The 11305-nt window shown below is 33.5% G+C and overlaps 2 protein-coding genes across 2 annotated transcripts; both read left to right on the top strand.

The window, feature by feature from the left end:
* Positions 1 to 17: 17 nt before the first annotated feature.
* On the top strand, positions 18 to 3956 carry LOC139431698 (uncharacterized). Its single transcript, XM_071199799.1, has one exon. It carries the CDS (start codon positions 2610 to 2612, stop codon positions 3870 to 3872), a length of 1263 nt encoding a protein of 420 aa, XP_071055900.1. The 5' UTR covers positions 18 to 2609; the 3' UTR covers positions 3873 to 3956.
* A 220-nt stretch (positions 3957 to 4176) lies between these two features.
* LOC111413264 (elongation factor 1-gamma) lies at positions 4177 to 11189 on the top strand. Its single transcript, XM_023044168.2, has 7 exons — positions 4177 to 4282; positions 4405 to 4554; positions 4614 to 4820; positions 9713 to 10019; positions 10192 to 10533; positions 10589 to 10713; positions 10768 to 11189. The coding sequence occupies exons 1-7, from the start codon at positions 4271 to 4273 to the stop codon at positions 10921 to 10923; spliced, it is 1299 nt and encodes a 432-aa protein (XP_022899936.2). The 5' UTR covers positions 4177 to 4270; the 3' UTR covers positions 10924 to 11189.
* The last annotated feature ends 116 nt before the right edge of the window (positions 11190 to 11305 follow it).

Below are 11305 nucleotides of genomic sequence, written 5' to 3'. Positions count from 1 at the left end.
TTGTGAAAATTCTTGTTGTATCAGCTACTTTAGGACCTTCTTAGATTATACTCAATGTATATTAAGGGCACAACTTTCATTGCTACAAGCAAACTTGAAATCATTCATGCTTTCCATGATTGATAAAGTGCCTAGTTTCTTCAGTCAACTCGGAAGTACATCTAGCAAACGTCCAAGGAGAATCACATTTGCTTTTAACACTGTTTTCATGTTTCGACATGTTAAGCTAAAAATCTTTCTGTATTTGATAAAAGATATCTTTACAATACCTATTAAACCCCACAGATGATGTTTCCCATCATTTAATAAATGGTTATTAATTTAAATCATAAATATTTTGATGCTGTCAAATAAAATGTCACATTTGTTTTACAATATTTGAAATCCTACTTGGAAATTGTAACAACACCGCATATAAATAAAATAAAACACACTCTTCATCATTTTTAATGCCACATGTAGAAAAACGATGTAAAAACTATCAATAAATTAATATTTACTAACAAATTCATCTATCAAATTTGACATTTCGTTGACACATCGTTTTAAACATAACCTCTAAATTTAAAAATCCGTTCAATCTGTTTAATAACTAAGTTTTAATCATTTTAATCGTTAAATATGCTAATATATAAGGTGTCTTTTCAGTTTGAGATAATGCTGATGTAAAAAGGATCATAAATCAATATTATATTTAATAATTTAAACCAAAAATCAACATTTTAAATTACACTGTGGTTTTCTTTTCTCACCAGGAGGTTTTTGGCTCAGTTCCAACTATGTACGGAAAGTGGGTGGAAAAGAAGAAACATTCAAATTGGAATCTACATCAAGCAGAGAGCAGTCAGGCGTGAGACATTTTCGAAAAGAGTTATCTGTTTAAGAAAGAACCAGGAGAACTAAATGATATCACAAGTACTAATTCCAATAAACTTTTGGAATAAACCAGATGACAACTATTCTATATAATTTTAAGATAAGAAAAATCAATCAGCTTCAAGAATTTTGTTTTCCAAAATTTAATATTTTGAAATTGGTTAAGTTAGTTGTAAAATGACTTGTAGTCTTTGTGGAAAAATTGGGGTCTTACCCCTGAAAGACTATATTGGCTCTATGTGACTGTGGTTAGACCTATAATCACATACAGTATGTACAGGAAGTATCTTCACAGGCGGAAGTATTTGCTATTGACATGGGTGCTAAAATCCTTCTTGAGAGAGTGGTGAAGAACATGACAGTACGATTTTTCTCAGCCAGTCAAGCCGCTTTCCAGGCGCTGCAGGAACAAGGCTGAGTTGTGATAACAGAGTTTCTCTGATCTGTGATGAGCTAGTATGAGAGGGCAGCGTTAAAGCGTTTGTGGAGACAGAGCCAGCAGTTGGTATATAATTTGCGATGGCCAAACACAGGATCGGGCTGTGGGCTGAAGAGGGAAGGAAATTGGAAATCTATAGTCTACAGTAATTTCTAATAATCTTTAGCAAAAATATCCAAAGATTAAGTTTCTTTGAAGAAAAGGAGATTATTAAATTAAAATGAAAAGAATTTGTTAAAAGCAAAAATTTTTAGGTTAATTACTCCATAAACTACACAAACAAGAGAAATTTCACTTCTAAACAAATTTACAACTTGCACTAGAAGAAAAATAGCCAATTACACACAAGTTATTACTTGTTAAATTGGACGGGGAAAAGAAAAAACTTTTAAACTTTTTTAACTTGAAGAGAAATTGGGTGAGATCCTGAAAACCCGGCGAAAATTAAGATTTCCTTAGAAAATAGTCCGTCGTCTGCGCGACACGGTTCACGCGCCGGCACAAAGATACTCTCCGGTAGAACAACGAGAATGGTGCAGATTAGAAAATACGCGGGCGGTCTTTGGACAATTACTCCCTGACAATACTCGCCAACAACAATTATGCACGCTTTTCCATCCAACTTAACCCAGATTGATGATTGATATCCGTTCACTACAACGCCTTTTGTAAACTTGACATACAATAAACTATCTTTTTGGCTTAGTTTTTTATTCACCATTTTTAATTAGGTTATTTATTAAAAATTTATTATTTTGTTCTAAATTTTAAACAATAATGTTTAATAGCCACTTAAGAAACGTCGTTATAACATTAATTTTCTTGTATAATACAAAATGTTAACCATTTCGTTTCTTAAAGTACCGTTAGAAACCAGTCATGACACGAAATCCAGAGAAGGAATAGATCCTTGGTAGGATTCCAAAAGTAATTGGTCGGGAAGTGGTACCGGTTTATGGTATCGCATGAATATTTCAAGGTGGGCAAACCGTTTCCAGCCGGGATTTTTATGACCCGCGTCGCAACCGATCAAGCAGAACTCTTAAAAATCGTTAGATACAAAACTCCCCCATTTAATACAACAGCGACTTCTTAAACAAAATTGGACTACTTACCGTGAATCTTGCCACAATGCCGAGGTCCGGGAAATGGGTCGCAAAAGTAAAAACGTTAAGAATCGGAGAAAGTAAGATGAAGTAGTAGGGATGAGTTCGCTGCTTGCACCAGGAACTTATATTAATCCGGAATAAGCGACTCTTGGTCACAGTGAAGAACAAGCTTCTTTACCACAAAGATGAAGATTTCAAAAAAAATAATTCTAGTGGTCTTTTTTATTATTTTTGAGTGTTTACAAATTTCTTTTGGGGAGTTATTCGATGAAAACAAAGATATCCAACAACCACCGGTAAAACTTTTTGGGCAATACGTCCACAAAGATTACAAGAAAAGATATAATTCCGACGACGACGAAAATTTATCAATAACTGAGTATCCGCCATTAAAAGAATTTTTGGAAAAGTACTCAAAAAGAAATCAACATCATTTCAAAAAACAAGAAGAACAAAAAAATGTTGAAAAAAACCAAGAAGGTGATCAAAAATCAAAAACATGGGACTTACTCCAAGTAACCCAATACAACCCACATCCCAATAATGACAAGAAAGGTTGGATTAGCTTAGAAGCGGTGCCATGGTCGGTTTCAAAAGTTTCTAAATGGCAAAGTAATATCAAACCGCAAAATTCGAATTGGGACGACATTGAAAGTAATAATAATCAATATTGGACTAAACCACACTATCATCATCACTACAACAATAATAATTATGATCCTCAAAAACCAGATCCTCGCCCAGGATATGTACCATCATCTGGTAATGATTTTGAATGGAATTCTTATCATAAAAACGATGATAGAAGAGGAGATGAAGATTTCGGTGATGTTATTATAACCGATGGCCGCCCAGCAAATTTTCCATCAAACTTTCCTTCAAAGCCCAAAAATCCTTCAAATTATCCAAGAACACCAGAAAAATTTTTTAACCGAAGACAATCATCAACGGATCTTCCAATAACTTATCCATCAAATGGAGATGGAGAATGGGTTCTTTTATCAACCACGAAAGGTTATAAATACCCTGCTAAAAGACATCGAAGTTTAAACATAGAACCAGAATCGGTAAGCACCACAAGATCAGTCCATCTCACAGTTTTACCACCAACAGGAAATTCAAAAGTGAATATGACAACTTCGCATGGTGGTCTTTTAGAGGTTGAGTCTACATTTGAAACTGTTGAAGATTCCCAGAGGGAATTTGCCCGGAAAGAAAGAATGAAACAGATTAAAGCAAAACCTTTAAAACATCAAAATCAAGTTGAGGAAGTTATTAGCGCTGTTAAAAAACCGGGGAAAAAGGTCGATTCTTCAGCGGTTATGGCTGCTGTTGGAGCTGGGATAATCCCTGCTACTATGGCAATGTTAGTTCCTATGGCTATGAATGGAAAGAGGCGAAGGAGAGATTTAGAAATAAATCAAGTTGATGTGAATGCTTTTATTTAGAAATAATTAAATAGAATTAAATGTGATTTAAATGATGTAATTTATTAATTTTGTAGTTTTAATTATAATAAAGTATTAAATAAATATTTATTTTAAAATTTAAAACATAAATAGAGATGTGGCACCATCTACATTTTGACGTTTCAATTTAAATAATTTCAATTAAAATAATTTTAATTAAAATAAAGTGGTTTAATTAAATAATCAACAAATTATTTTTTTTTAAGTATATGTTTAATTTATTTATAATGTTCTATAATTATAAAAAAATAGTTTAAAATATTTTCCAATAGGTGTCAATAAACTTATATAAACGATCAAAAGATGGCGTACTGCAGTCGAGCTGTCAAATTCGCAACTTCTGATCGTCGGCCTTTTCTGCTTGGAACTTTTTAGAGATGGCTGCAGGCGTAAGTTTTATCTAAAATCAACATTTATCTATCGAAAATAATCGTCATCATCAATTAGAATATGTCCCCAACGTTCATCCGATTTATTTCCTATATTAATCCGTTCGTATTTTCATCAACAGACTTTATACACTTACCCGGAGAACTTCAGGGCTTACAAGGTCCTCGTTGCCGCTAAATACTCGGCGGCGAACGTAAACGTCGATGAAAACTTCAAATTTGGCGAGACCAACAAAACCGATGCGTTCCTAAAAAAGTTTCCGGCCGGAAAAGTAAGTAGAATGTAAGTTAATGTTGAAAGGTTAGTTTGAGGTTAGGTTCGTTATTTTAGGTGCCAGCTTTTGAAACATCAGATGGAAAATTCCTAACCGATAGCAATGCTATTGCTTATTACGTTTCAAATGAACAGCTCAGGGGAAAAAATGCCTTCGATCAGGCTCAAGTACTTCAATGGGTGGGGTTTGCTGAAAGTGACATTTTACCACCGGCTTGTGCTTGGGTTTTTCCAGTTTTGGGTATTATGCCGTTTAATAAACAAGTATGTATACTATATATAGTATAAAATATAAATGCAATAACCATAGTTACAAAATTATTATGCACTTGCACTGTCCCAGATAAAATGCAACATAGCTTAATAGTACATTGGGTAGTTTTGCAAAGGAAAAGTTGTGCTTGGAAAAGGTGACTTCCTTATGATAACTCTGAGTTTCAATCTTGAGAGACCCACAGCTAAACCCTTCATTAAGACTACACAGTACTTCTACATAGTAACAGGGCAAGTGTAAAACTAGAACTAACACTATACCTAGAAGTAGATCATTCTGGTTTAGCCATCTTAACTTAGAGATGTGCAGCTAAACTCAAATGATTCTAGTTTTAGATATAGTGTTAGTTCTAATCTTAATCTTGCAAGATTTAGATATCTTAGAATCCCAACATTGCCAATTTTTAAATATTGTAGTTTTATTTTTGTATCCTATCCACATCCTGAAGATGTAACCTGAGGATGTGGGTTGCCCAGATACATTTAAATTAATAAAAGTGGAATAATTTCGACTGAAACCTATTCCTGAAACTGTCAAAAGAACATTTTTAATGTATTAAGAATGATTTGTTGGTTATAGATATGCTCTATACCACCAGAAGTATATGAGTCATTCTCATCGCGTAAAAACATTCATAATATGCCATTTCACTCTAACATACGTCGTCTTATGGGCGTAATATCTGTACTGTATGCGGAAAATAAAGCGGAAATTGCGGAATTCATTCTCGTGTTATCGCCTATACCAGTTTATATACTGAGAATCTAAGGATCATAAAGATGTTGAAAATATTTACTTCTCAAAAGACTAAAAATGGTAGAAAGACGCCATTTAGGAAAGATATGAACGCGAATGATTTTACTAAAAACTTACAACATGGATTTGCAACAATTATTAGATAGATAATAGTAGATTTTTTATGAAATAGACTCAATGTTTTATCTGCCCATGTTACCCATTGAATAAGTAGATCTGTGGCAGTGTCGATCTGGCCTATAGAATGGTAAGAACTGCAGTAGACGCTTTGATGGCAAAAAATACTACAAAGCTTGGAATGAGATATGGCACGACGACCTGACTATGTTTAACTCATTAGTAATTATTAAAATGTTATCAACCAAAGTCAGCAAAGTAAGAGCAAAAATGTCCACCAAGCCTAAAGTGTATGGTTTCTACTTGAACTGCATTTTTATAGTTAAATTCTACTCAAGTTTCTCAAGTACAACTTTCAAGCGGGCTGGACATGGAGGGTCACTAACCAGTTACTGACTCATTAGTGACCAAACTGAAGCTACTCATCACCAATCAAAACCTGTAGTTTGTTCAGTTTAGTCATAGATTTGCTTTAGTCATCTGCTGGTCATCTCTGCTTGTCCCATTTGATTACATAAGAAGTGACTCATAGTAAACTGGTTAGCAATTCGTGCAAACGCAGGGGTTGTAAATTTCATCCCCTTAGAGAGCGCTAAGAAAGCTTGAGGTATGCTTGAAAATAAGGTCTTAATCAGTACTAAATACATACATATTTTCAAGTTCTTCGGTTTTCTTATAGCCGAAATAAAATGTCAATTTTTAGCTCAACTTTGACGGCTCATAGCTCGAAAACACAAGAGTTTTTTTGACAAATACTACATCCTAGTAAAGTTTCCCGATTAAAATTTGAACCACCTTGTATATGTAGGTATTTTGACATTAGTTAGACATTTAGTTTGCGTTTCGCACATTTTAACGGCAAAAGTTAAAAACGAGTAGTGTTTACGAAGTGCGTATAATTGCAAGTAATGAAGGAATGCGAGGTCTTCATATCGTGCAGTGAGACGTACAGTGCGTGGCAGAAACCCTTTCAATCGTCATATTCTGAAACATCAAAGTGAGAGTGAGACCAGTGCAGCCAAGAAGTTAAAAATGAGCGAAGATGACTACAATTGATGAGAGATTTTGTTTCTGTTTTTACTGCACTTTCTAACATTGTTGTTTGCAAAGAATGTGGCTCAAAAATAAATTTTTTAGAAACAGCTCAGCGTAGTTTGGGTTTCAAAGTGTCTGTTATATGTGATACTTTGACATCAATCCAAGATTAATATTTGTTATGAGACTGCTTAGTATTTGCTTTTTACGATAAAATAATTGCGAAAGTTACACTTGCAACAAGAGTCGTGCGCGACAAGTCTTTTTCGAAAGCAGCCGGTAAAGAAACAGAATTATCAATCCAGAACAACCAAATTGGAGGAATAACAGTTTCTGGTGACGAAACATGGAAGAACAGGGGATTTTTATTTCTACTTGGTGTAACAACATTGATTGGATAAAATTGTTGATTTGGAAATAAAGTCTTAAATTTTCAAAAACTGCAGTTACTGGAAAAGTAAAGAAGACACTGCAGAATACCAAGATTGAGTCGATGATCATAAAGAAAAATTTAAACCATACCGGATCTTCAGGAAAAATGGAAGTGGATTTCGACATAGAGTTCGGACAAAATCTCATGATGTTCTAGACTCTGCCCAGTATAATTCCAGACTTCTTTATGATGTCTAAAGTCTGAGTCTAGCACAATATTAGAGTTTTCTCATTGTCTGGAGTCCAGTTAATTTAATTCCAGATAATCTCTTGATATTCTAGACTGTGACCAATACAATTAAAGACTTCTCTATGATGTCCGACGTCTCACCTGTCAATTTTAGAGTTTTTCGCGATTTCTGATGTCTGCCCAATATAATTCCAGACTTCTTTATGATTTCTAAAGCCTGACCAGTACAATTTTAGCGGTTTCTTGTTATCTGGAGTACGGTCAATTTAATTCAAGACAATCTCATGATGTTCTAGACTCTGCCCAGTATAATTCCAGACTTCTTTATGATGGCTAAAGTCTGACTAGTGCAATATTAGAGTTTTCTCATTGTCTGTAGTCCAGGCAATTTAATTTCAGACAATCTCTTGGTATTCTAGACTGTGACTAATACAATTAAAGAGTACATTGACTTCTTTATGTAATTCCCAAAGTCGACCAGTGCTTTTCCCTTCGAAAGCCACCTTACATTTGTATGCATTCGCAGTGCATAGTGATCGCGTCCCATTTCTTTGTATAATTGTGAAAAAAGCCGCGTATTCACCGCTCTACTTTTAATAAAATTCCGCTTTTAATTCTGCAGGAATTCTTTTTGTAACCAACGCTTCTCGATGTATACCACAATGGACCGCTCTGCAGATGAAGATACTTTCTTTATTCTCCCCGGTTCATAGCTTTGGCACCGTCTGTGTTTACACCAACACATTTCGCCAATCGATTTTATTTTTATAGAAAAACTTATTTAATTTTTCAAACATTTCTTTTGCGGTGGTGTTAATTAAAGAATCTACAAAGGACAGGTCTTCGAGAACGGCATCTTCATGCTTGTATCTCATAGAGCACAATATAACTGCCTGACTAGTTACGTTCGTTGTTTCATCCAACTGTACCAGTATAGCAAACCAAGGTGATACACGAACCCTTTGTATTAATTGATCTTTTATGTTTTCTGCCATACTTTGAATTCTTCTTTGTTCACTGTATTGTGTGACAACGGAATTTGTGTAAGTTCTTTGACAACTTTATCCCCAATTATTGCAGATACCATAATTTTTACTGCTGGTAATATGAGACAATAGTATGAGTTTTACGTTTTTGAGCTATTAGCTGGTATACCTTAAAGGAGGCCATTATGGCTGAATTGTTTGATGCTGGTATGGCAATGTTCTTTGTTTCAAAATTGTGTCTTAAATTAGCTGGTTTCATAGAATCATTTGCTAGAACCTGGCTGCAAATAACGCTCTGCAGTCGTATTTTGCCAGATTCCAATTACAGAAATTCTGTAAAAGCAAGGGATAAATATTCTGCGCTGTATTGACGAACCTTCTTCTTGACAGGAAGTTTTACAAAGGAAGTTACAAACAAAGCTGCATCTAAAAAAAATACGTATTCTTTCATTTCGAGTTAAAACTGATTTTTCTACATGAAATTTGAGTAAGTTATCTGCTGTTTCATTACACTGTATAATAAAAAAGTAAAAATGTAACATCTACCCACCAAATATTGCTTGAAAAAATGTCAATATAGAGTTTGGTTACTTAATTTCTTCTTTTAACGATTTTTGTGAACCTTCACTAAGAACACGAACACTTATAGATTTAAAAGAGCAAAATAGGAAACTTAAAAAATCCCCCAAATAAGTAATATTACCAACCTCCATACCCAAAATGTCCTAGAAAGTGTTACATATTTCTTCTGAGAGTAATATTAATCTTTAATATAAAAATATGTATGTAATTAGTTAATTTCGTATGTTGTAGTTTAAATTTTTACTGTTTAGTAATTTATTTGCCTACACTCTTTTTCATAAATGCGCCAAAATTAATCGCTAAGTCTATGCCACCAAGAACTCCATAACTTGTTTTTGAAAAGCATTTTTCCCAACGCAGCAAGAAAACCTTAAAGTTATCTTTATTTTCGTATCACCAAGATGGCATACCCCCTTTAGTGACTCACTGTACAGTGTGCTAATTAATTATCGTACCCGACGTAATCATTCCAAGTATGCAACCAATATCACAGTTTTGGTATTGCAACACGCAATTTGCGTATTTGGTTGCATACTTACAATGATATCAAAAAAAGAATAATTAAAAAGAACTTTTCTCTTTCAAAGGCAGATTATAAACAATTTCATTTTGTAATTTGTAACTATAAGAGATAAATAAAAACATTTTGAAGGTTTTTTAATCAACTAATTATCATGTTGCATCATAAAAAAGTACCAAAATCTTCAAAAACATTATTAATCATTTTTATAACTTCACTCTTAATTTTTAAAACCCCACGATTACTTAATTTATTTCTTTTTAGACTTTTGAAAGATCTAAAGAAGACATGAAATTAGCTTTAAATGTACTCAACACCCACTTACTTACAAGAACTTTCTTGGTGGGTGAACGTGTATCGTTAGCTGATATTTCCGTGGCGTGCACCCTTTTACATTGTTACACAACAACGTTCGATCCTGAGTATAGAAAACCATTTGGAAACGTAACAAGGTGGTTTACCACCGTTATTAATCAACCCGAATTTAAAGCCGTCGTTGGTGAGGTGAAGATTTGCGAAAAAGTTGCTGAGGTCGATCATAAAAAATATAGCGAGTTCCAAGCTAACCAAGGTAAATTATATTCGTAATTTATTTATTAAAGCTTAATTAAAAAAAAATTAAAAATAAAGCTGCTTTGGATAATGATAAAAATAATAAAAAAAAGAGTAAGTTGTGATTTAATTTGATCATATACAAATTAAAAAAGTTAGGTTGTTTAGTTTTATTTTGTTGCGAAAAATAGGTAAAGCTAAAGATAAGAAAGAAAAGAAAACTGAAAAGAAAGATGAAAAGAAACAGGAGAAGAAGAAGGCTGAAAAAAAAGAACCCGAACCTGAAGAAGAAATGGATGCTGCTGAAGCTGCTTTGGCTGAAGAACCAAAAAGTAAGGATCCCTTCGATTCCATGCCAAAAGGAACCTTCAACATGGATGATTTTAAAAGATTTTATTCCAACGAAGATGAATCCAAATCAATTCCTTACTTCTGGGAGAAATTTGATCCAGAAAATTATTCTATTTGGTACGGTGAATATAAATATAGAGATGAACTTACTAAAGTTTTTATGAGCTGTAATTTAATCACAGGTAAAAATGTAATTTTATTTAAAACTAATTTTTATTATACATATTTATTTTTAAGGTATGTACCAGAGATTGGATAAAATGCGTAAACAAGCCTTTGCATCTGTGTGCCTTTTCGGTACGGATAATGATAGTTCCATTTCCGGAATTTGGGTTTGGAGAGGTCAAGATTTGGCATTTACGGTAACTATTTGTTGTTCCAACCTCAATTAATTCAACAGTTTATTTTTTTATTAGCTAAGTCCTGATTGGCAAATAGATTACGAAGTTTACGATTGGAAAAAATTAGACCCCGCCGATGCGGAAACTAAAAAATTAGTGGCACAATACTTTGCATGGTCGGGCGAAGACAAAGACGGACGGAAGTTCAATCAAGGGAAAATCTTCAAATAAAGAAATCATAAGATTAAAAGCACCCTCCGTACTATATTTTTTTTACGTTGTTATTATCCTTTTTTTTAAACCAAGTGCGTTGTAAATCTTTGTTCTTTCCGGTTAACTACTTTATAATTCAGTTGTAATTTTTAAGTCCATATTATTAACCGTTGTGATTTCGTATGTATCATTGGAGGGTTATTTTCATTTGAGCCTATGACAGCCTATTTATTGAAGATTTTTATGAACATCCAGCAAATATAAAATTTTTCACTTCGAAACAATGAGTTTTAATTGAACCCATCTTAACTCATTTTATTAATTTTATGATAATCTTATCACAATTTTATTGCATTTCATCAATAACTTTACGCATGTAATCCTATCAAAAATACTACAG

The sequence above is a fragment of the Onthophagus taurus genome, chromosome 11 (assembly GCF_036711975.1).
Source record: "Onthophagus taurus isolate NC chromosome 11, IU_Otau_3.0, whole genome shotgun sequence".
Taxonomy (NCBI): domain Eukaryota; kingdom Metazoa; phylum Arthropoda; class Insecta; order Coleoptera; family Scarabaeidae; genus Onthophagus; species Onthophagus taurus.
The sequence above is the reverse complement of the archived record's forward strand: the minus strand, read 5'-3'. Positions and strand labels throughout refer to the sequence as shown.

Bases quoted from the DNA above. Each gene is read 5' to 3' on its own strand.
- LOC111413264 (XM_023044168.2), top strand. The intron at 4,821-9,712 runs GTATGTATACTA...ATTTCTTTTTAG, and splicing joins TTATGCCGTTTAATAAACAA to ACTTTTGAAAGATCTAAAGA. The intron at 10,714-10,767 runs GTAACTATTTGT...TTTTTTTATTAG, and splicing joins GTCAAGATTTGGCATTTACG to CTAAGTCCTGATTGGCAAAT.
- LOC139431698 (XM_071199799.1), top strand. From the start codon at position 2,610: ATGAAGATTTCAAAAAAAATAATTCTAGTGGTCTTTTTTATTATTTTT.